General features: G+C 44.7%; 1 protein-coding gene across 9 annotated transcripts; it reads left to right on the top strand.

Moving 5' to 3' along the window:
• Window positions 1-2,361: 2,361 nt before the first annotated feature.
• Window positions 2,362-25,588, top strand: LOC147625191 (uncharacterized). Of its 9 annotated transcripts, none has more exons than XM_086818453.1 (8): window positions 2,362-2,518; window positions 3,030-3,411; window positions 20,982-21,178; window positions 23,720-23,867; window positions 23,977-24,255; window positions 24,716-24,777; window positions 24,905-25,000; window positions 25,109-25,588. In XM_086818453.1, the coding sequence occupies exons 1-5, from the start codon at window positions 2,460-2,462 to the stop codon at window positions 24,136-24,138; spliced, it is 948 nt and encodes a 315-aa protein (XP_086674579.1). In that variant the 5' UTR covers window positions 2,362-2,459; the 3' UTR covers window positions 24,139-24,255; window positions 24,716-24,777; window positions 24,905-25,000; window positions 25,109-25,588. The 9 variants fall into 9 exon arrangements, with proteins under 9 accessions (XP_086674579.1, XP_086674580.1, XP_086674575.1 ...); XM_086818454.1 differs by having other exon boundaries at window positions 24,910-25,000; XM_086818449.1 differs by having other exon boundaries at window positions 23,977-24,130.

The following is a 25,588-nucleotide window of genomic DNA, read 5'->3' on the forward strand; positions in this document are numbered from 1 at the left end:
AGGAGGTAATTCCTCTAAGAAACAATCCTTGAGCTAGATTTATTTTTGTTCTAGCATATTAACTTTGTAAGGTTATTTTTAAGGTGTTGTACTAGCTCGAAGAACCTCAATCTTATGGTCTTCGAGTCTAGAATGTGGTTGTCCAAGAGGTAATTCCTCTAAGAAACAATCCTTGAACTTGGAGGGGAATGTTTGTTGTGAGGGATTAGTAGGTGTAGTTTCTATGGTTGTAACCTTGTTAGCCAACACCATGTAAGTTTTCTCCCACTCATGCAAAGCTCTCTTACGGGTGTGGCTAAGCAAAGGGTTAAGATCTCCTTTTATTTGACCCCCCATACATAAACCCTTACCATCCTTGCTAATCCACTAGTATGCATGTATCATCGTCAATCTAAAGGTTATATTAATGTCTCTAAGGTGCACCTAGTAAGATATCTATCCTCTACACAAAGGTGCTACTAGGAAATCCTTTTTGTCCTCATAATGTTTGATGCATAGACTTACATCTTTCACTACCCTAGTGAAAGGTGCTACTAGGAAATCCTTTTTGTCCTCATAATGTTTGATGCATAGACTTACATCTTTCACTACCCTAGTGAAATTATCCTATGTGTTAGTGAAAGCAACTTTAACCTTCTAATGTGAGGGAACAAACTCTAAGTTAAGCAATCTCATAGTTCTTTCAAAAATGAAGTCATGTATGCTACCATCATCATGTAGAATAATAACATCTTTACCAATAATAGTTCCTTGCATTCTCAAAAGATAATGAGATTTTCTTTTACATTCATAGTCAAAACACTCATGATTATTGTTGCCCTCGTACTTGAATGAACTATCCTCGTTGTTGTCCTCTCAATCATGTACAACTTTGCCATATTTCTCTCCCTCTTTGTTGCACCTATAACACCAAATGACACGAGGTGCCCTTGGGTTTGTCAAACCACTTTCAAAAGAATCCTAATTTCTTCGGTTTTCTCAAACTACTTTTTAAAAATCCCAATCCGAAGTGTGGTTACTTATAATAGATTCATACTCTAACTATATTGCCCCCCTCCAAACTAATTGGCTCCTGTACTTTCTTTATCTCAGCCCCCCTTCCAATTTGGATTCCAATTCAAATCCTCTAAACTAGCTGGCTCCTATACTTTCACTATCTCAGCCATCAAAACCATATTGTTAATGTGAGCTCTTCTACTCCTCTGTTCTTTTGGATGTGCAAACAACTAGCTCCTCTATGATTGCTGTGAGAGATGAAGGTTTCCCATCTAAGAGCTTCTTCTTCAATTTAAAATATGGTCCATTCTATGGTGCTATAGGCTTCTCTTCATCACCATTTAATAAATCCACCTACACCAAGTCGTCGTATTGGAGCTCCAATAGAGGCAAGGGAATTTGTGAGCACTTTCACTTTCAATGAGTCATGGCTCAACAATTAACTTCTTTGCTTTGAGTCATATAGTTGGTACCTTTTTGGCTCTATACTATACCCTAAGAAGATATACTTCTCGCTCTTGGAAGCCCACTTGGTCTTGAACATGCATAAAATAGTCATAACCAAATGTTTTGAAATATGTAACTAAAGGCCACATGCACAAAATAATTACAACCAAATGTTCTAAAATATATAGCTAAAGATTCCTTACTAGAATAAGCTCTTGTGAAGTGAATTCTGATGGTTGCAATCCCTGGGAAAGACATTTTGTACACCCATGAAAACCACCTTTAACAATATTTGTGGGTTACAATCATGAGAGTACGAGCTCTAGGCTATTTAATCTCACTATTAGAAAGATCATTCAGAAGTCAGGATGTGATAGATCACATTTGTGTGCCCGTAATGACTAGGGTAACAATATTTATGGTTACAGTCATGAGAGTAAGGGCTTTAGAATATTTAATCTCAATACTAGAAATATCGTCTATTACCTTATTATCATCTATGTTTATTCTTCTTAACGATACTGAGAATGAATCATTGAGCTCTAAAAAGTTCTTCCACTACTCCTCAAAATAATATAGCTACTATGATCAAAGTTAACAAGACAAATTTTCATTCAATACCCTTAGTAGTATGCAACACCTTGCAAGCTAAAAGGATTTTAAAAAAACTTACAAGAAATCACAAAAATTGATACAGAAATACAAGAAGTGACAAAAACTTACAAGACTTAGAGAAAAGTTAAAAAAAAAGGAACTTATAAGAGGTCACAAATTGCCGGAAGTGATGTGTGTGAGTTGTCTACACAAGAACAAACCGGGTGTAAATATTCATTTCTTGTTTTTTTCAAGCCTTCCTTTAAAAAAAAACCCTTACGAGGACTCCGAGGAGTCCCAAAATTTTTAAAAATTGATACAAAAATACAAGTAAGACACAAGTGAGAATGTATTTTCAAAGGACTGGTCGCAAAAGAATTCTTTACTTCACAGCTTCCAAACGACTGTAAAAGAAGGAGGCTATGGCGACTGCAGCTGCGGGCAATCATCAAACTTCGCAGCCAGAAATCGGATGGGACAGGTACATCTTTTCCCATTTTCTCTACGCATCATTGTAATCTAATCAATTTTCCGTCAGGTTCGCCCGTTAGTAGCGTTGACGGAACCCTAACTTGCAACGTCTTCCCCTCATGTAATCTCACACACAGGAATTTCCACACGACCCTGACAAATCATATTGATATGCTGCTTTGCTACTTGCATTGATTGAACCGTAATTTGTCACATGGGCTCCGAAACACACATGACATGGGTTCCCCCACACATCCTTGACAATGCTTATTGATATGTTACTTATGATAATGGCATTTATCATAGCTTACTTTGCAGCATGGGTTATTGCAAGAGATGGAAACTATGACTTGATTCTATCGTGACATATGGCAACTTCTGCTTACTGGCTTAACAAGTCAATTTTGTGTTTTTTCTTTCTACCATAATGTAGATCAGTGGCATTTCCTGGACAACATGTGAGCTTGGGATGTTGAAAATCATGGAAAATATTTCGTGATTGTTTTGAGATATGCTTACAGGCTCAACAAGACAAAATTTTATGCTGTGGGAGCCGGCCTTTTCTCGACTGTTTCCACACTTCTGTACCCAATTTCTGTGGTGAAGACTCGGATGCAGGTTGCAACAAAGGGGCATATGAATCTCTCTGGTCCTGCTGTTTTCAGAAACATATTGAGGCAAGATGGGATTCCGGGACTGTACAGAGGCTTTGGCACGGTCATAGTGGGGGCTATCCCTAGCAGGATGGTTTTCCTTACAAGTTTGGAGACCACTAAGTTAGCGACTTCAAAGCTGACAGACAAGCTGGAAATCTCAGAAGCTATGCAGGCTGCACTAGCAAATGGGATAGCTGGCCTGGTCTCCTCCTTGCTCTCACAGGCTGTTTTTGTGCCAGTAGATGTGGTATGTATGCCTTCGTGTAATGCCTAAATGCAATTCTATTCTGTGCATTACATAAGCATTTAGTCTCAACCATTGACTTGTTTTTGATCTGCATCCTTGATCTTATTTTTAATCTCTACCCTCCATGTGTGTCACCGAAGCATCAAAATACAGGTTGTTGACATGCAAAAACGCAACGCAGGACCCCCCCCCCCCCAAAATAAAAACAAAAATAAAAAATGACCTATGTAGCTCGTGCTGCCTGACATGTCCCGAACTAGGGCTCACAATAGACTCATGGCATATGACAAAATGTTCTTAAAAAGGGTAGTCCTGTCAGTATATGCAGTGGAAATGAAGACAAGATCTGAAAACTCCAAGAGCAAGTGCGCAGCAGAGAAAAGCAGAACTGGGAGAGAGAGAGAAGCATGTAACTCAACTATATACACAAGAAAATCCCGGAATACAATGTGAACAATGTGGGGGGAAAGGGGCCATTATATATGGCCCCAGGCTGCTGGTCGGCCATCATAAATACAGCCGACAGCAGCCCACGACTTGCTACTGCCAATCAGCCAGAGAAAAAGCAGTTGGCCAGCATGTCTCCTAGTCGGGCAGAGCACTTAGTCGTGTGAAAATCCATCGGTCGGCCAGCACACAGATGTAGCCAATAGCCCTCCCACACCGAGAATGAAATGGGGAAAATACATGGAAGTGAGGAAAAATGGGGACACACCAAAACTGGGCGGGCACACCCACAACAGAGGCCCTGACATAGTGTACAGACATGAGATGATTGCTAACACCCCCTCTGAGCTCTTGGATGTGGAACCAACCCCAGTGAGCTGGAGTGCCGCTGGAGCATAGCCTGAGGTAGAGCCTTCGTGAAGAGGTCCGCCACATTGTCCTCTGTCGAACAATAAAGAAGCAAGGTGTCACCAGCCAAGATCTTCTCATGAACAAAGTGATATTGTATCTCTATGTGCTTGGTCCAGGCATGGAAGACCGGGTTTTGAGTAATAGCGATATAGCTTTGGTTATCGCACTGGATGACTGTGGGCTCCTTCTGTGGAAACCCAATCTCGCCAAGCAACCTTCGTAGCCACACAACCTTGCAAGCAGCACCACAAGCAGCTTGGTACTTTGCCTCTGTCTCGACGATAGGGCAATAGTTGGCTGCCTCTTGCTGCTCCATGAAACCGCTCTTGAGCCGAGGGAAAAACTGTAGCCTGCTGTGGATCTCCTAGTGTCTGGATCTCCTCCCCAATCTGAGTCACTCCAACCTTGGAGTCTAACTCCATCCATCAATCCCCCTCTTGTGTAAAAGAGTCCAAGATCCTTCGTACCCTGCAGGTACCGCAAGATCCGCAATCCTGCGTCCCAATGAGACTTCAACAACGTCTACATAAATGAGCTCAAAAGCCCCACAGAAAAGCTCAAGTCCAATCTGGTGTTCAGCAACCAGATCAATGAAGCAACCAGCTTCCGGTATAGAGAGGCATCAACGGGCTCACAAGGATCATTCACTGTAAGCTTCGTGTTCGGGTCCATTGGCGACGTGTTAGGCTTGTAGTTCTCCATCTCAAAGGGCTCAAGCAACTCATGAACATACCGCTATTGAGAGACAAAAAACCCCCTCTGGGTCTGTCAGATCTCCAATCCCAAGAAGAAATGGAGTAAGCCTAAATCGGTCATCTCAAACTACCTTTGACAAGGTAGTCTTCGTCACTGCAATGTGCTCCATATGATCGCCGGTGAGAATGAGGTCATCCACATAAAGGATGATCAATGTGACCATGTCGCGTTCCCGAAAGAGAGATAGTTTGGGATCTACAACCGATCTCTGAAATCCAGCCCGTAGAAAGAAAGAATCAATCTTCTGATTCCAAGCCCTGGGAGCCTGTTTAAGACCATACAAGGCCTTCCGTAACGTGTAAACTATCCCCTTTGATCCTAGAACCTCAAAGCCTGGAGGCTGCTCAACATACACCTCCTCCTACAGGTCACCATTAAGGAACGCAAATTTAACATCCGTCTGATATACGGGCCACCGTTGAGAAGAAGCAAGGGCAAGAACGGTTCGAATCGTGGTCATCCTCGCTGTCGGTGCAAAGGTATCCTCATAGAACATGGCAAGAGTACTTAGAGCCTCTCTTGCCACATTTTGATGGTCAAAGAAGAGCTTACAATCCTGTGATAGGACTCGAATGGCGAGGGATTTCTGTCATAATTCATGCAACAAAAGAAGTTGAAGCCCTTATTAGAAATAACTTATAAGTATACTACAAGTGGATTCTTATGCAAGATTCAAGAACCAAGAGTCAAGACTCACCAAGTGAGGGGTGCTGATGCCATATTTCTCCCACCATGACATTGGCTATAGGTGTGTCTCCTGCATTTTGGCCGTCACTGAACCAAATTTAAAGCTACCATTTCAGAAAATAAGTAGCTCATCCTCCAGTTGCCACATCCCCTCGTGTATCTCTAGATGTACTGCTGCCATCCATCCTCAACAAGCTCCTCATTATTGTATTGCTCCTCCTTTCTCCAAAGAGGATGCAATATTGCATGGATTGGTCCATGAAACCAATCCCATCGTGTGTTCCACACAGTCGGATGTATTGAACCCTAAAAAAACAGCCATGAAATGTATACAGTATAATGTCATGACTCATAAACATGATATTATACAAGATTGAAGAATCAAAGAGACTAAGAGTGCATGCATATTGCAGCATACCTCTCTGCTGATAAGATAGTGCAGCGGTTCAAAGCTTCACCAATTCTATCCATGAACTCGTACAGGAGTCCCAGAGTGCTGCCCTCCATGTCTGTGATGCGAAGAACACTATAAATAGGCTGAATGGCCTTTATGAGAGCTTCAGCCTCTTGCCACCAGGTGTCTCTCATGACAACACATACAAATGCAATGGCCTTGGGACTATCACGATCATCCCAAGCCATCCACTCCTTGGAAACCACTGTGTGTAGGAGTCCATGGTGGACTCTGAAAGAATGGCTGTAAATCAGAAAAAACAGCAAATAGATCTTGCAAAGAAACACACGTGCAAAAGAACTGAAGTAGAAAACTTGTTATCTGCTGAAGTAGAGCACGAGGGCTGCCCGTAGGTGCATACAACCAACAGCAATAGCTGAATAATGATGTGCTAATGATGCTAACCCAAGCCACCTATTTATAGGTTGGACAAGAGCTAGTCGGCTAGCATAAAAACAGTGGGCTAGCCGACTATGCAAAAAATACTAGAATAATGTCTAAAAAATAGACAAAAATAGCAGAAAAATATCTAAAATAAGATGAATGCATGGCCTCATAAATCTGGCCAGATACAGCATGAAATATGCACATATATGCCCAATCAGGAGATGATAATGCCAACACCTCCCTCTTCAGCGCCAGATGGGCGGACCAACTCCAGCACGCTGAAGAAAGACCTCCAAAGAGTCTGAAGGAACAACCTCCTCATCAAAGGCACAAAGCTTGCGAAGATATGGTACATCTGAATACCGAGAAGGTCTTCGGAAGAAGCCATGAGAAGATATTGCTAGCGGCGGATTGACGTGGCCGCAGTCATTCGACCTCCCCATGCTATCTGAGTGGATGCACCTCACCTGAAGACGAAACAATAGGATCAATCTGAAGAGAGAAGCCCTCAGGAGATGGAACTATAGATGGTACCTCCTCTGCATCTGTAACAAGTATCGAGAGCGAAGTAGACTTCTCCTCTGAAGAAGAAGGGAATGAAACAACCATTGGAACAAACTGATCATCAGTGATAGATGTCAAGTTCAAAGTAGGAATAGGCCCCAAGATAGTGGAAGATGCCTCCTCTGAAACATAAGAAGGAGAAGCAACTGCCAAAGTAGGAAGCTCGAGAATATGTGAGGATATCTCGGCAAAATCATCCACTTGCCTAGTAGAAGAACCACTATCCTCCTCTGAAAGAGACGAGAGAAAATCTGCAATAATAGCATCAGCATGAAACAACACAAGAAAAGGGAGATACTCATCCAAAGGGATTAGAGGAACTGATAAGGTCTCTATCAGAAACTCTTGTAAATAATCCTCTGTTGCGGATAGGGCACTGATTTCTGAATCAGAAGTCTCCTCTGTGACCACTAGGATGGACTCATCATGCTCCTGTGAAGATGAAAGGACAGGGGGATCATAGACAGCAAGAAAAGCCATCTTAGCATGAGACTTCATACCCTCCTCTGTCGTTGGCGAAGTATCTGAACCATCTGTCGTGGGTGAAGTGTCTGAGCCATCGGAGGAGGACTCCTGTTTTGCTTTAGCTTTGTGGGAAGCAGCCTGTCTGGCAAAACATTTGGCCTCAGACTTTCTGCTTCTTGTTGTTGTTCCCTTTTCCGCCTTTGCCTTTGCCTTTGCCTTTGCCCTTGCCCTTGCTAGAGGCAACAAAAGCAGACTCTGACTTGCCTTTTCCGCGAAGCATGCACTTGTCGACGGAAATAAATGTGATCTTTGAAAGAGTCAAAGGATGATGGCAGCTTACCAAGCAGTTTATGGATCGGGTTGTTGATTGAGCTCCCATACTCCTCAAGTTGCCTCTTGATACTTGTGAATTTCCCAATCTTATCAATGATATTATCTGAGTCACCGATGGTAATCTTCTCAAGATCCGCCTCCAACTTAGCAATCTTCACGGAAGATACTCTCCCGAACCTCCTCTGAATCTCATTCCACAACTGACTGACATCACTCCAGGAAGATATAAATTGTGCCTAGATAGATGGTGTCATACAATGGATGATGATGAGACGGGTCCGTGCATCTAGAACTCCACGAAACGCGGGATCCACCAAGTGAGGAGTGGTGACAGAGGACCACACACCTGCTCCTTCAAGAAGCAATTGCGTATAAAACGACCAAGTATGGTAGTTGGTAGCAGTCAGCTTCATGGAATCACTCACTTGAGGGGGTGAATAGGATGGCACATGGGAAGGGGTTGGGATGAGGGTTTGTGGGAGGGGAGAAACAAGAGAAGTGGTGGTGGTGGGGAATATGGAAGGAAAAGAAACAGGAATTTGGGAAGAAGCAGCCTGAATTTGGGGCTTGGGAGTGGGGAGAAGAAAATAGAATCCCCGAGTGAGAAGAATGACTATGACCAGAAGCCATATCTCTGATAACGCAGCAAAAATCCTCCTCTTCAACAAAGCTTATCAGAAAATCAGCAAACTCCTCCTCGAAAGTTGAGTGCAGCCAAGAGAAAGGAAGGAGAAGAAGGGATGGGAGGGTGGGAAACCAAAAGGAGAGGTAAGAAATGACTCCCCTGGGTTAAAACCCTGTTGTAGCACCAAAATATGGGGCTGAGATTTGAAAACGCTGCTCCTTAACAGAAAACGCAGCTCCTCAGTGGAACTTGTTATCTGCTGAAGTAGAGCATGAGGGCTGCCCGTAGGTGCATACAACCAACAACAATAGCTGAATAATGATGTGCTAATGATGCTAACCCAAGCCACCTATTTATAGGTTGGACAAGAGCTGGTCGGCCAGCATAAAAACAGTGGGCTGGCCGACTATGCAAAAAATACTAGAATAATGTCTAAATAATAGACAAAAATAGCAAATAAGATGAATGCATGGCCTCATAAACCTGGCCAGATACAGCATGAAATATGCACATATATGCCCAATCTGGAGATGATAATGCCAACAACTCTCACCAGCCTCTCAACCACAATGAATGTGTATGCAAATGTAGTGGTAGAAGGTTTGAGAAGCTCTAAGTCACTGTGTGCCCGATACATAGCAAGCACCTTTGGCCTCTTTGTCACAAACTTTACCATCATGCGAGAGGTCTCAAAGATGTCTGACACCCAACCTATCTTTGCCACATCCTCGATGAGGAGGTCCAAGCTATGAGCAGCACATGGAGTCCAAAGAATGGCAGGAAACTCCTCCTCAAGCATCCTTCCCATGGAGACACAGTTTGAGCCATTATCAGTGATCACCTGCACTATATCCTGTGGCCCAATCTCCAATGACAGCCTCTCGAATGTGTCGCCAAATGTACTCACCTGTCACCACTGTGCCTACCATGGATGCATCTATGGCACGCAAGAACATTGTGCCCTTGCATGATGAGACGAGGATGTTATAAACATTCCTTTTTCTAACATCCGAGCATCCATCACATAGAAGAGTGCATCCATATTTTTTCCATGTTTCCTTGAGAGGCTCTACCTCCATCTCCACAGCTTCTCTCTCCCTTCTGAGCTCCCGTGTGCGCAAGGCCGCATAAGAGGGCCCCTCCCACTCACATCCTATGCGGCTGATTGCCCTCATGGCCTTTTTCCATCATGCGGTGCGCACAATATTAAAAGACAAAGCACATTGTATGAAGAGCTTTGTCAGCTCTCGGGTGGCCTCTTGCTTTGCCTGCATCTGTAGACTGGCTTTGATGCTCCCTCTTTGCAAGGCCTTGGCAATGGGGATGGGAGTCCTTTGTGCCTGTGGTGCAAAGCTGCCTTCTGAAACCTTTTGTTTCTTGGATACACTTGTACTCCCTGTAGCTGACACATCCACATCTTCCTCCTCATCTTCATTCCTCTCCTTTTCTGTCAGTAACTTCATTTGGCCTAATAATTTGGCTCTCTTCCACTCTTGTAATGATGCCTTGATAGCATCCGGCACAAGTGGACAAGAGCTAACTCCCTTCCCCACTAAACCTGTGAAATGGGCCTTCACCCGGTCTATGCTGCCACCGGACTGCAAACCACAATACTTGCACTGCCATTTGGAAGCACCTCCACCCTTGTAGGAGGCCGATTCGATCACATGGGTCCACATATCATCTCTTGTGCGAGGCATTTTGTTGAAGGAGTGTGCCTGCAGAGAAACCCCCAATTTTCAAAACACTTCAAGTGACAAAAATCAGCCATGTAATGGATTACATAGTTGCTTAAGACCCTTGGGCAAAGTCTAAGGCAAACATTGGAGGCTTAATGGGGTCTCTGTGAAGAAAACCCCCATTTTGTAGCATCTCCATCTTGCCCCAAATTGGCTAAAATTAGCAAGCAAGATTGATAAAAAACACACCTGGCTGTAGACACGCGACCTGAGGGAGGAAACGTGGAGTTTTGGGGCAAGCCGGGCAGAGCTCGTATTCGCTGGTGACGAGGAGGGGAAGGTGGCGCATGGAAACTAGAGAAAATGTTATCGAACAACTCGCCGCTTGATGTTGACGTTGGATTTTGGGGGAAAAAAAATGTTATAAAAAACGTATAAAAGAAACGCGTTTCCAGAAGGAAACGTTTCAACGTTTCTTTCAGGGAATGAAACGCGTTTCCTAACTACTATGGTTTTGAAGTCCGCCTGGAAGCTAGCTTCGGAAAAGATTCCCTGTGCTACTTACCACGAATGCAAGAACTACAGCGTCCTTGCCTGCTGCCAACATCTGGCAAGCCAACCACCATCTGGTCTCGGAAAGCTCGCCACAGCGCATCCACATTCAAGTGGCCAAACCAAAAGTGCCACAAATCACCAATCTGAGAACCTATCAAAGAGGAGAGTGCGGAGAGTTTGTATATACCATTCTCCACGCCGCCTTCCCAAACAACCTGGCCAATCTCACGGTCCCGTAGAGCAACAGAATGCTCCTCAAACTCCACCCGGAAGCCAGTCCTGCATACCTCATGCACTGACAACAGATGAAAACCAAGTGTGGAGACGTAAAGAACACGAGAGGAATGCTTCCCCCCTCTTCTGCTGTTGCCAAAACCTGCCTACAATTTGGGAGTGCATTAAAAAGGGGATGAGCTTCTCTCCTGAGGATTGAATTGGAATATTTGTCAGGTATTTATCTCTGTATTTTCAGATTCAGTAATTATTAAAATTAAATGTTGTTTGCACAAGTCTTGTCAGGCAAAATTATCACATCCCGTTGCCTTCATTAAGTAAGGCCACCGGGACGGTGACTTTTTCCCATGATTACCCTGACCGCGCCCTCACATTTTGAGGAGCCAGTGAAGGTCCTTTGGGGTATGAGGAAAACTAGGAGCAAAGCTGATTCGGGAGCACCAGGTATTACTCCTTCCGTAGTGTTTCACCTTGCCAGGCGTTAGTACGGACGTGTCTGTGGGTGCACGGTCTCGGAAGACCAGTGAGGGCAGGTGTTCACCCTGTGAAGGTGGGAGATTACCTGTGACGGTCTACTCCGAGAATTGATTCTTCACTGACAAAATCTTATTGTTTACTAGTTGTACTCACTCCTTGTTATGGAGAAATCTGGCCTAGGACCCGTGAACACTTGTACATATAAATACTCCAAGAAATACAATTGTATTGGGGAGGGGGTGCTTTCTGGCCCGAGTGATGGTGTCGAGTGTTCTTTATCATTTTCAGTTTTAATGTTGCAAGTATTGTCCATTGTTTGAATTAGTTAACTGATCTAAAATATGTGTATTTTATCTTCCGATTTGTAGGCCTCTTGTAGGGAGCGGTTACAGCCAGCCAGGGCCAAGGTGGCATGGAGAGTGATTATTTAGCCACGTCGCAGGGGGAGGCTAGGCCTCATTGACCCGGCTATTCAGAGCCGCGCCCTACTGGGCAAGCTGATTGTTAGAGGCCTCCTTCCCGGTGGTGAGCCTTGGAAGGATTTCCTGTGGGCCTAGATTTCAGCCCGCACTCCGAATCTTGGGGGCCCCTGGCCGCACAATACCAGATGGATCTTCATAGTGATGCGAGCCCGTGGTTTTAGCTTGGCTTTTGAGGACAGATTTGCAGCTAGTTTACTTTGTGCTTGGGAGTACAATTAGGCCGGTCCTCAGACAAATAGCTGTAGTTGCCTTAGAGGAGTGGCTACGGTAGCCTTTGGTCTGGAACCCCCTGATCCGGTTACCCAGTGGCCACATGCTAGGGGCCCGACCGCATGTTTCTTAGGGCTCCTTGAGCATGGGACCAGCCAGGTCTTTTGGAGATTGGATCGCCCACAGGTAGTTAACCCCAGAGGTGCAGGAGAGAGGCCTGACAAGGATCCGGGGTAGAGATAGGCTCACCATCGACATCCACTCAGCTATCCCTCGGGAGTAGCTGACTCCCCCAGAGTGGTCTGCTAACGTTTTCTATTGGATCCCACGGAAGACTAGAGAGAACCGAGTTCTTGTTGGAGGATTTCAGTGGCTGTACCTGGCAGAGGGTGAGGGTGATTGGTTTTAGGGCGCACATAGATCCAGCACCGGCCAAGGTGGCCAGGGAGAGATTGTGGCGGCGATGGATCTGGGAGTGCCGACCTCTCACGTGCCTTCAGTGGGACTCGGGAGGGTGGACTTGACATGATCTAGCGGATCGGGAGGAGACTTTGGATGCCCCCTTCTTTGCATATACTGCACGGCTGGGCGGCAAGATCCAAATGCCGGAGAACCGGCAGGAGCAGCACATTGGCAATGTCAGGGCCTCTCTCAGCAATTCCTCTCCAATTTTCGGAAGAGACTATGGGACAGCTTTCAGCCTAGAAATGCCGGAGATAGATGGCACACCAGCAGGAGCAGCACATTGGCAATGTCAGGGCCTCTCTCAGCAATTCCTCTCCAATTTCTGGAAGAGACTATGGGACAGCTTTCGGCCTAGAAAGATTACCCTCTTTCTTTGGTTGATGGCACATAGAAGTTTTGCGATCAGTACTTGGCTGGTAGTCAGAGGTCGACCAGTAGTTTGCCCACGGTGCAACCACTCCCAGGAGTCTCAGAGACATTGCCTTTGGGATTGTCCGAAGGCTCAGCAGATTTGGCAGTGGATTCTCCACATCTTCGCTCTGGACAAGTCATCGACCCAGATCATTGCATGGGGCATTGTCGCTTGGGCCTCAGAGGCTGGAGTGGTTAGGGCTTATGAGGAGGATGGGGGAGGGCTAGGCCTTTAAGTCTCCCACCATCGTATTGCAGCAGCACCAGTCACAGTCCCACCTACACGCGACTGGCAACGAGGCTGATGCCAGAGATGGGAGATTTGCAATAGCATAGCAGCTTGGGACATTTGGCATGCTGGATGCAACGAGGCCATCGAGGGTACCCACACTCCGCCGACTGAGATCATCAGGAGCATATGGCTTGATAACATTCACACCCTCCGCGGTCAGTGGGGGAAGATACAAGGAGGTTCTAACCGCATGTGCATTGTGGAAGCGGCGGGAAGCTTTCTTGAGGCTTTGGAGGCCTGGCCCTTTCCTCACAGATCGAGGCGGTGGCCCCATTTGGCATTACAGACCACCTGTGTGGTTATTCCCCCCCTCCCCCCCCTCCCTCCCCTTCTATGAGATAGCCTTCTCCTCACAGAGTTGCCAGTCGGAGGAGAAGCGTCTCTTCCCCCTATGATTCCCACCCTTAAATGAGGCGAGTATGTATTTAGCCCTTCATGGTTGTATCTAGCTCTTAGTGGCTATTTTTTCTTTAACTAACAGAAGGATCTCTTTTCTAGGAAAAAAAAAAAGGTCGAGCAAATGAAGAAAGGGGATGAGCAACCAGCAAAGGAGGATGTGGTTGAAAATCAAAAGTCTTCATCAAAGAGATCTCCCTCAAAGAAATCATCTAGTCCTCCACCTTCTCGTGGAAGGAAGAGGAGCCATTCCAAATCAGCCCACTCTCATCGTGGGAAAAGCTGACATAGTTAAGGTCGAGGTGCCCATTTTCTTCGTCAAACCTTTAATTTTCCTCATCATCTTCTTCTTCTTCTGCTTCTTCTTTCCCTTCCACAACAAGAAAGAAGGTAAGCGCAAAGATAAGGAGTTCAAAGAAAGAGGAAGAACGGTGCGGTTTACACCATGTGATGGAGCTTATGGTTACATAGACAAAGCCCTCACTTTTATCCGCCAATTTGATATTGCGTTTGGTTTCGAAAACTACTCAGAGTCATCCAAGTTTTGCATGGCTAGTTACATCTTACGGAGACCGCCAATGCATGGTGGGGTGCACTCGTGGTGGAGAAATGGAAAGGCTTGTTGACATCTATGTTACAAGCAGTGGTGTGTGAACATTGTAGGATAGCCGAGGCACTTTTTCCTCTCCTTAGGAGAGGTTTCTCCCCTGTGCACAGGAACACACCCTAAGCCATTTAGTTCTATTAGAAAGAGGCATTCAACATCAGTGTACCATGCCCTATACACCTCAGCAAAATGGTGTATCTGAAAGAAAAAACAGGTCTCTCATGGAGATGGCACGATGTATATTCAAAGCCCAAAGCTTGCCTCACAAGTTTTGGATGGAAGCTGTCATGTGTGTAGTCTATGTTCTTTACAAATGTCCTACGAAGGCTTTGCAGAACATCACTTCTTACAAAGCTTGGCATGATAGGAAGCCATCCGTGGCTCACATGCGTGTATTTGGATGCTTGGCTTATGCTCTTGTGCTTGAGCAGCATCGCACGAAGCTTGATGATAAGGCAGTGAAATGCATTTTGTGGCTATAGTTTAGAGAGCAAAGGGTACAATCTATACCATCTTGCCTCACAACGGATAATGGGTAGCAGAGATGTGGTTTTTGTGGAGAATTGTTCTCAACCCTTGCTTGAGTGCAAAAAACAGCCACATGTAGGCTCATAGGATCTCTTTGATACTCTTCTTCCTTTGTATGGTACATCCTTGCCTGCTGTTGGACATTTGGACACTCATCCCATGGCTGGAAATCAGCCCATACATGCTGAAAATCAGTAGCCAGACATGCCTGATGTTGAGCCCATTGGTCAAGAAGATGTTGATGATGCAATGGCTGAAGAAAGGACAGCCATGCACGAAGCTAAAGCCGTACCTTGTTGGCTGTTGCAAACCTTATGGGGCAGCCATGTTCAGATTCCCATGCGAGGGAAAATGCGTGCTAGTTCTTGCCATGCATCTAGGCACTTTGTTGATCATGCTCTCATGAGCAGCTTGTGCAATGAAGAGGATCCTGTTTCCTTTGAAGAAGCACACGAAGATGATCATTGGATGCATGTTATGCAAAATGAGGAGTATGACTCAATACTCACCATTGGTACGAAGTGGGTTTACAAGTTGAAAAGAAAAGCAAATGGTAGCGTAGACCGCTACAAGGCAAGGCTTGTTGCCAAAGATTATGCTCAGCAAAAGGCCATTGATTAAGATGAGACTTTTGCACCCATGTCTCGTATGACCACCATTCAATCCATCATTGCATTGGCAGCATAGTTGCAATGAAACGCGTTTCATTGCAACTGAATGAAATGAAACATTTCATTGCAATGAAACGCGTTCCTATCATGCCAATTGGGAAAACGAATTCAGCATTTTTTAATCTAGAGCACGGTTTTCGAAAAAACGTCTACAGGCGTCTATGAAATAGATTGAAGGGCACATGCCTTGCACAAATCAGCCCCTACCAGCTCCTCCCACACTTCCCAGATTCTGTGCCTGCTATCTCTCAAGTTGGTTGTGCTGATTTGTGCTTTTTTTCTTCGATTTTGCAAAAAAAACACAGATTTTAAATTTTGGGGGTTTTCATGCCAGGGTGCCAATCCAGCCCTGCCTTTGTGTCAAGATGCCTCACACTAAGGATGCCATGTGGGTCCATGTCACTCCTGTATCTAAATATGGTGGTTCAGGCACACTAAAGTGGAAATGCAATTTTCGCGGGGTTTGCTCAGGAGTGTCCATAATCCGTATTAAGGCCCATTTCACAGGTTTAACCGGAGAAGGCATTGGTGCATGCAAACTTGTGTCTGCAAACATCAAAGCCGAGCTACAAGAATGGAAAAGACAACAATTAGCAGGACGCGGTTGTTGGATCTGTGCTTGAGGATATTGGGGCTAGTGAGGATACAGGTGATACATCAAAGGGAACACGGTTGGGTTCAAAGGAAGATGCATAGAGCCAAGCAGGATTCGGGGGTGCTAGTAGTTCCACTCCCACAGCAACACGAACCCCTTGACTCACAAGTTCACAACACCCAGAGCCTCTCTAAAGAGAGCAAGCATGCAAAAGCAGACAATTAAAGATGCAACTAGGAAACTCACTAGGCTTTTCATCCAATGCGCTTTGTCTTTTCACATTGTGCGCACACCACGATGGAAAAAGGCCATGAGGGCAATCAGCTGCATTGGATGTGAGTGGGAGGGACCCTCCTATGAGACCTTGTGCACTAAAGAGCTCAGAAGAGAGCAACAAGCAGTGAAGGTGGAGATGGAGCCATTAAAAGCCACTTGGAGCAAGTATGGTTGCACATTGTTATGTGATGGGTGGTTAGATATACGCAAGAGGAACGTGTATAATATTTTGGTGTCCTCTTGCAAGGGCACTATGTTTTTGCATGCCATTGATACATCTGTGTCTGGGACAGTGGTGACAAGAGAGTTTATATGGTCACACCTCCGCGAGGCTATGATGGAGATAGGCCCACAAAACATAGTGCAGGTGGTCACTGACAATGGTAGCAACTGTGTCTCTATGGGACGGATGCTAGAGGATGAGCTCTCGCAGATTGTATGGACTCCATGTGCATCCCATAGCCTAGACTTGCTCATTGAAGATCTTGCCAAGATTGGGTGGATTGTTGACATCTTTGACACTGCGCGTAGCTTGGTGAAGTTTGTTACCAAGAGGCCCAAGGTCTTGGCAATGTTTCGTGCCAATAGTGACCTTGAGTTTCTAAAGCCCTCACAAACCAAGTTTGCATATATGTTCATTGTGGTTAAGAGGGTAGTGAGAGTCCGACAGGGACTCATGCGCATAGTGGTCTGTCGAGAGTGGATGAGCTGGGAGGACCATGAGCACCCGAAGGCATTTGCTTTTGCACGCAAAGTGATGCAAGAAGGTTGGTGGAAGGAGGTAGAGACTTTGTTGAGCACTCTTCAACCAATCTATAGTGTTCTTCGCATCACTGACATGGAGGGCAGCACTCTTGGGCTCTTGTACGACTTCATGGGACGGGATTGGAGAGGCTCTTAACCGATGCACTCTCTTGACAAATGAGAGGTACTCAACTTCCAACTAGTTGCCTTCTTGTTGTAACTTGTATCGTAGGCTTTAGCTAAGAACTTTGATCATTCATGGCTAATTTTCAGGGTTGAGGACATTCGACGGGTTAGGAACAACTAATGGGATTGGTTCCATAGACCAATCCACGCGGTTGCCCACATATTGCACCCTCTTTGGTGTAGTGAGGCGCAGTATGTTAATGAAGAGTTGGAAGATGGATGGCAAGATTACATTCAGAAATAGACAGGAGGAGACGTGGAGCTGATGAGACGCTTGGAGTCGGGCAATCCGATAGAGCCTCGCTAGGTCAATGTCAATAAAATCGACATTGAGAAGATAAAAGATGTCCCAGAGATTCCTCACGAGGAGTGGGACATATATGCCATGTTGTATGAGAAGTTGATGGTACCACATGAGCATCTACAATATCATTATCAGGAGGTGCTAGTATCAGTGCAACAGCTGAGACGAGTACGGCAGCTGAGGGAGCTGAGTCCTCTTCTGAGAGTGATGTTGAGTCTACCGGGGAGGCTACTAATGAGGACATCAAGGATGCTGAGGATTGAGTGCCCAGACTCCAGATTAAGGACTCTAGTCTTTGGGGCTATCAAACTCCTCTAGTTTACTCTTTGTCATGCATGATTGCATCTATTAGTGGTCTTTACTTTGTGTATTTCAAACTTTAGTTTTCTTTTTTTGTATCAGTTGAGGATTCAGACTTTTTGTGATTACTTTGAGTGCCATTATTAATGATGGAATCCAGATCTTGATTCTTGATGTTGCTAGTTTATTTATGCCAATTGGTCAGTTGGGTGCCCAGTGTCCATTGTAACTGGGTCACCCAGATTGCTTAGTTTTAACTTGTAAACAAGTTTTAATGTGTAAATGATGCATGTTTAATATTGTTTTGCAAGGAAGGCAACATATTTTTAACATATTATAAACTTGTATATAAATTTTGGGACCCTAATCCCCCCTTTTGGGACCCTAATCCCCCCTTTTGGGACCCTAATCCCCCCTTTTTGTATGAAACATTTTTGAAACTTCTGGGAAATGAAAGAAACGTTTATGAAACACGTTTCATGAAGCGCCTGGCAACTATGATTGACAATACATCAGTTGGACATCAAAATTGCTTTCTTGAATGGTGACTTGCACAAGGAGGTATATGTATCTTAGCCTCATGGTTTTGTACAAAAGAGGTAGGAAAGCAAAGTATGAAGGGTCAGGAAAGCCTTACATGGCCTTAAGTAGGCTCCTAGGGCATGGTATGAAAAAATACATGCATACTTAGTTGCACATGTGTCCATTTGATCCCTTCACCAGTCTTGAACAGTGTTTTGGGGCCCACACACTGAACAAAACCAAGGTGAGAACGGGGATTTTCCACAGAAGAAGGCTGAAGCATTTACTGGCAAAGATTGGCTTGAAAGATGGCTATACGGCATGAGCATCATGAGAATTTAATCATAAAAGTGACTTATAAGGTTTATAAGTCAGTGTGTTCACACATCATTAAAATCTGCCTGGACGTATTATTTTGGGCATGAACAAGTGGACAGAAGGAGGTGCCTAGTGTTGGAATGGATTCTTGTCCTGCTGCTCCTCACGCTACCATGTGGCAGTGTAATATCCCACATAGTGGGTTGGGATCTAATGGACTCCTCTATATAGGGCTAAATAGCCCTTGGTCTCCCCTTATCCCCTACCTTTATTGGGGGTCTCATGGGATCTTCGGGTGAGGGGGGGACCCGGCCGGCCGGTTGTTGGCCTCCGTCCGCGTGTTGTGCCTCCACTCTGCGCTGGTACTCTGTGGTTTCACATTCTCACATGGTATCAGAGCCTCGTTGGCTCTTTCTTGGCATCAGGCTTCGCATCCGGGGGGGTGTTGGAATGGATTCTCGCCCTCTTGCTCCTCATGCTACCATGTGGCAATGTAATATCCCACATAGTGGGTTGGGGTCTAAAGGACTCCTCTATATAGGGCTAAATAGCCCTTGGTCTCCCCTTATCTCCCCATCTTTATTGGTGGTCTCACAAGATCTTTGGGTGAGGGGGGACCCAGCCGGTTGTTGGACTCCGTCCGCATGCTGCACCTCTGTTTGTGTGGTGCTCTGTGTTCCGTGTTGTTTCACCTATCTACAACTTGGGGAGCAAGCTAGGGAAAAGCATAAAAGCAGATATTTTTGGCAACCAAGTCACTTATGGCAAAAAGGGAAAAGCACAGCTAAAATAGAGCTGGTCGACTCCTTGAAAAACATGATGAGGGGCTATTGTTGTAGCATCTGGTGCATGAAAGCACATGCAAGAAGATAGCAGCTGATTAACCCTCTCTCTTGCTTCTATATGCACAGTTACAGGGCCGGTAGCTTTTGGACTGTTTTTCTTTCTTCAGTGATGGCTGTACAAGAGTTTTTCCTCCCATCTTTTGAGCTATTCGATGGCTGTTTTTCTCTCTTCTCTTGTGCGCACAGAATAGCAACAGTACAGCAGCTGAGCAGCACTCTTCGGCGCTTGCTGTTCTCAGCCTGTCATCCACACAGAAGGCCGCACAGTGTTGGCGTTCTTCCGCTTGCTGGTTTCCTCTCTCTCGACCGCTTTGTTGTAGCAGAAACTGGCCGGACAGCACAGTGCCAGTTTCCCTTTCTACTAGTTGCCTTGAAAGTGTTACTTGCAGCCCTAAAGTGCCTATTAATGGTCGGGTTCGAAGACAGTTTTGGTCTGATTTGTGGCCTTGAAGGTGTTAGTTGCAGCCCTAAAGTGCCTATTACCGGTCGCCTACGGTTTTGGGTTGATTTCGCCTTGAAGGTGTTAGTTGCAGCCCTAAAGTGCCTATTACTGGTCCCCTACAGGGACTGGTTCGAAGACAGTTTTGAGGGCAGATATTGGGGCTGTTATGAAGACAGTTTTGGGCTGATTTGTGGCCTGTCTTTTGCGAAGAGGGCCAAGCTCGAGTATTGTATATGCTCTGTGAAAGGTTGCTTGGTGTTCATGTGGAAAATCCAGTGCATGATTGCACCCGCACCTTGAGTTCTTGTAAAAGCTTCTACTGAATAAAGAAGTTCCTATGGGGGGCCGGCTGTTCCAGCTCAGTGCGGTGTCTCTATACTTTTGTGGCTTTCTGCTGTGTTTCTTACTCTGTTTAGTATTTGAAGTGTCTTCTCTATTTTTCCAGGTCTCCAGTCGGTCAACAGTCCTACTGACAAGTTCGATTTGTGTCATTTTTCCTACTTTCCACACAGAAGTTCCCCTTAAACTCTCTTTTAGGGCCCTTGACCCAACCACATACTTACATGGAGACATTTTTCTAGCATCTTGTGACCCCATTTGCACTTCTTTTCACATTGCGTAAACTGCTGCTGATTTCTCTTGCTCCATATTTTATTTTGCTTAATTCTCGTTTTCTCAAGTGGTGTGCACATTGCAACCCTATCTAGCCCTAGCCCATTATCAACTCCACTTGCATGTGAGGATGACAGGTGATCTCAGCTCACAACATAATTGCAGTATTTTGAATATGATACATTTTGGATGTGGTCCCTTTGTATCTTGTTTTTGAATCGGGGCTTGAGCAATGCCAGCTTACACTTTCTAAGTGCTGTTGATGTTGTTTGAACTTTTTTTATTGATAGGTTAGTCAAAGGCTTATGATACAAGGAACGCCTGAAACCACAAAGTATTCTGGTGGGCTTGATGCTGTACGAAAGATCCTGAAAGCTGATGGAATTCTTGGACTTTACAGAGGGTTCGGAATGTCTGTCGTGACGTATTCACCATCTAGTGCAGTATGGTGGGCATCCTATGCGGCCAGCCAGAGGCTGATATGGAAGTAAGAGCAATACAAAAGTTGCCCCCATCTTTGATTGACAATGAAACTGTATGATTGAACATTGAAATTAAAGCAAATGCAGTAGACCCTTTTTTTTTGTTGAGAGTAATATATATACCATGTTTATATAATGGGGACTTATGATTGTTGTTTAAAATCAGGCCTAGGTTAGCTACCTGCACACAAGCTATGGTGGCTTGTACTGAAACATGGCTATGGCATTGGACCAAAGAGAGAGAGAGAGAGAGAAAGAAGAGAGAGAGAGGAAGATAATACACATAAAGAGAGACATTTGCACGACTCAAATGATATGACCTGTGTTTTATTTCTTCACTCAAGTACAATGCTTTTATAGGCTTAAAGCCTCTCCTGCATGACATCACTGCTTACGTCAATACAGGTATAATATCTAGAGATTTAGATGCCCCACTCTAAGAGTGGGTTCACACACACATACATATGTTGCCCTTTTAGAGGCTGTTGACACACAGATATCCTTTTGTACTTGGATAAGACTTGTTCTCCAAAACTCCCTCTCAAGCATTATCCGAGTACACACTTCATTTGGATAAATCTATGCCTATGACATAGTTTCATTAGAAATTGTGCTTGGTTCTGTCCTTGGAGTAGAGTACAATGGTAGTCAAGCCATATTCTTTGTGGTAGTAGGCCCATGAGTCTTTACACTCTACAAAGTTTGCATCTTCTTTACAAGTTGCTTCTTCCTCTTGTGTGACGTTGGCCGTTGCTTTCATGTGGAAGCAATTTTTCTCATTGTAGTTGGTTTTTCCACAATGTTTGTAAGGCTTCTTGGCATAGCAGTCCTTCTCTGCATGATCATTCCTTCCACAGATGGAACACTTTTTAGCTTTGAAGTTCTTTGTGAAGGAGCTGTCCCCCTTTGCTTTGTTCTTTATCTTCCTGGAAGGAGGCTATGATCCCTTCCAAGGTAAGATTTGGTATGGTGATGAGGTTCCCGAAAAGCTTATTAGGCATGGACTTTGTGGGTACTGCCAAGGCCACATCTTCAACTTGTACCCTTAGACCTACAATTCAACTTGTATCTTTAGACCTGCAAGTTGGTTTATTAAGGACTTCATCATCCTGTTCACATGAGCATCAAAGCTCTCACGTGGTTGCATTAAAAGAGCTTAGGGCTAGGGTTTAGCATAGTGCCAGCCATTACTGAACCCTGATCTAGAAGTCTGAAGTGAAGGTGAGGAATGAGGGATGTACATGGGTACTTTAGTGCATGCCTATGAAATTTTTTCAAGTCCCTGAGGCACATGGTCTATGAGAATGTTAGGATAGCAAGAAGAGGAGCAAGTATTGATAGTAGAGGAAGGGGACAACTTAGTATAGATAAGATGTACAGCAGAGAGAGAAATTTGGGCTGCTTTGGGCAGGCTTTTGCCACCCCATGGGCAGCCCAAAACAGCCCCCATCAGGTGCGCAAAGGGCAGTGGGTGGGTGGGCATGTTAAACAGCTCCAGATAGGGGTAAAGGGAATTTTCCCCCAGTTAAACTGGTTATGCAGCTGACCAAACAGGCTGAATAAGGGGATAGGGACTTCAAATAGCCATCCCAAGCCTCATTTTCTCATTCGTTCTTCTAGCAGCTAACCACACCCCTTTGGAGCATGAGCAGCAACTGAAGAAGTTCCATATTCTGGCTCACAACCCAGTAAACATACATCAGAACTTCAGGGCCTTCATCGTACAGCAATACTTGCATCTTGGAGGAGAAGAGTCCCATTTGTTGCCTGACTTAGCACAGAGAGTTCAGTTTTTGCCTTTGTTACTTTCATCTGCATTTCAGGACTAGGCGATGGTCCAGCTGGCTATTGGGACTCGGTCCCTGTGTCATTTTTATTGATTTTATTTACTATTAATGCTGTCTAACAAACTGGTGCATGAAATCATGATAATTTGCAAGATGCTTCGGTCAAGAGCACCTGACATTGCTCCACATACAACTCCTCGAGGTCCCTGTTAGTAAAGCTAACTTCACATCCTTCTTAAATATGTAGCCAATATGTGGCTGCCCCTGCAAAGATGGTGCGAATGGTGGTCAATATAGTAGTCAAGGCAAAGGTCTCCTGAAAGTCAAAGCCCTCCACCTGGTTATCACAGTGACTCACAGAATGAGATGGCAGTCCGCTCATCACAGTGACTCACAGAGTGAGATGGCACCTGTGTCTTGTGCCTTCCGGCACCCAATTGCTAGGCCAGAGCTTTCCAGCCTGCATACGGCCCATCGGAATGTTTTGAATCATTGAAAATTACTCTTTGGTGCCTGCCCAAGGCCCTTCAGGGCTCATGACCTTGCAGTCATCAAAGGGGCATACGGAACAGCAGCTGCCTTGCTCAGAGGTTGGACATAGCATTGGCTAGGCTGTGAGCCCCTGAATGGCCAGTTCAAGCTCATGACATAGGCAGGAAGGTAAAACCTCTTACATTTTTAGGTGGGCATAAACTGGCACAGCCACCCAGGCCCTTGTAAGCTTCACATTCTCAGTTTTTGATCGTCGATGTTTTGCAGAGCTTTGGGGTACAGTTGGGCTGATGGTGATCAGGAGAAACCTGAGCAATGGCAGATTGTTTCCGTTCAAGCTACTGGAGGAGTCGTGGCGGGTACTGTAGCATCCGTTGCAACCACACCATTGGACACTATCAAAACACGCCTTCAGGTAAAACAAAGTTTTGATGTCTGATGGAACTGCTTCAAGGATAATTAATCTTGTATGGTGTATCATGTAAGATTCAAGTTTTTTCTATAATGGTGGTCTCTGTGGTCAGGTGATTGAAACAGCAGAGAGACCCACTATATATTCAACAGTTAAAACACTTCTGAAAGAGGATGGACCAAAAGGACTTTATAGAGGACTTGGACCTCGATTTTTGAGCATATCAGCATGGGGCACCTGCATGATTGTATCATATGAGTTTTTGAGTGAGTGAAAGACTTCTTGCTTTCAACATGGTGGCTCCAGTTGTTCCCTATTGCATGCCATTTAAATCTTCCTTATAACTCAGACACACAAAAGCACCACCTTTGCTCTACAGAATTTTTTGAGGGTAAGATCTAGAATGTGAAGGCTTGTATGGGGCAAGTCCTCTCCTCATGTGGCCATGTATGTTTCCCTAACGGTGTCCATGTGCATCCATGTTCAGGTGTACCTCTGTGTGTCAGTGTGTGTCCATGTCCGTCTCCGTGCTCCTGTCATCCTCTGTGTGTCTTTGTCAACCCCCATGTCTGTGCCTGCCCGTTCTCATACCCATGTGTTCCTTTGTGCGCTCTTTTGCCTTTATTGGTGTATCCCCATGTGTCTGCATCCGTGCCCGTGTGTTGCATGAATGCATGTAAAGGTGTGCATGCATTTAAAGCTGTGCATGTGCTCTGCATATGTGCGTTTGTGGGTTCCAGGTGAATGTAATCCAGATTAAAAGCATCACGTTAGTGTGATTTATTTTCACAGGGTAGACAGGTCTTGTGATTGGCCAACTGTATGTTGTTTTGAATGTTTATTTGTAACAGAGCGGCTAACAGCAAAACAGGAGGCTTGAAATATTTTTCTTTCGAAAGTAGTTTAACCACAGGTCAGAATTTTTCCATTCAATGTAAGTCTAGTTTGTAAGTTGTTGCTGGCTAGGGTGCAGCTACAACACTATAGAAGAGGTGCATACCATAAGCTTTTGAGTTTGTTGCATCTTTGAATAAGCCCAGAGCAGATTTGATTTCTTTGGAGCTCTGGATTTTTGGAGGGCAGACATTCTTGTTTAGTCAAAAAGCATGTCGACATACCTAAAAAGCAATTCAAAGGTAATGCTCTAGACATGGCTTTTGCTTACTAGCTAGTTTGATTGCTTCTGCTGTCAACTCAAGTATGTCAACTAAGAGTTTTTTTTTTCACTTAATTGTCTCTTGCAGGCTGTTTGGAGGATTCGAAAAATGCATTAAAGACATCCTTTTGTTGATATGAGTATGACCATTTCTTGAGTGAGAGGGAGAAATTACATAAAACCATTAGAATTAAGCATAAATGAAAATTTATGTAATTCTTAACTATCATTAATCAATTAACTTCAATAACATTCATCAAATTATGTAACTCTTCACTACTGCTGTTACAAGGTTTGAGCTTTATCAAGTATATGATGGAATGGTTATGAAAATCAGGCCTTGATGAGGCAATGATCCCTTTCAGAAATTTTTATATTGTATCTACTCTTAAGCATTGAAAGCTGCATAGCAAGATGTTTCAATTACCTCCTTTTCCTATTTTATTATTTATATATTTTTGTTACAACATCAAGATGATTACCCCCTCTGTTCCGTCTCTCAGATTTGCATTGTTGCTATGTATAGCCTTTATGATGCCCTTACACTGTAAGCCCTTTCTTTGTTGTC

The sequence above is a fragment of the Cibotium barometz genome, chromosome 24 (assembly GCF_041138505.1).
Source record: "Cibotium barometz isolate CiBa-2024 chromosome 24, ASM4113850v1, whole genome shotgun sequence".
Taxonomy (NCBI): Eukaryota; Viridiplantae; Streptophyta; class Polypodiopsida; order Cyatheales; family Cibotiaceae; genus Cibotium; species Cibotium barometz.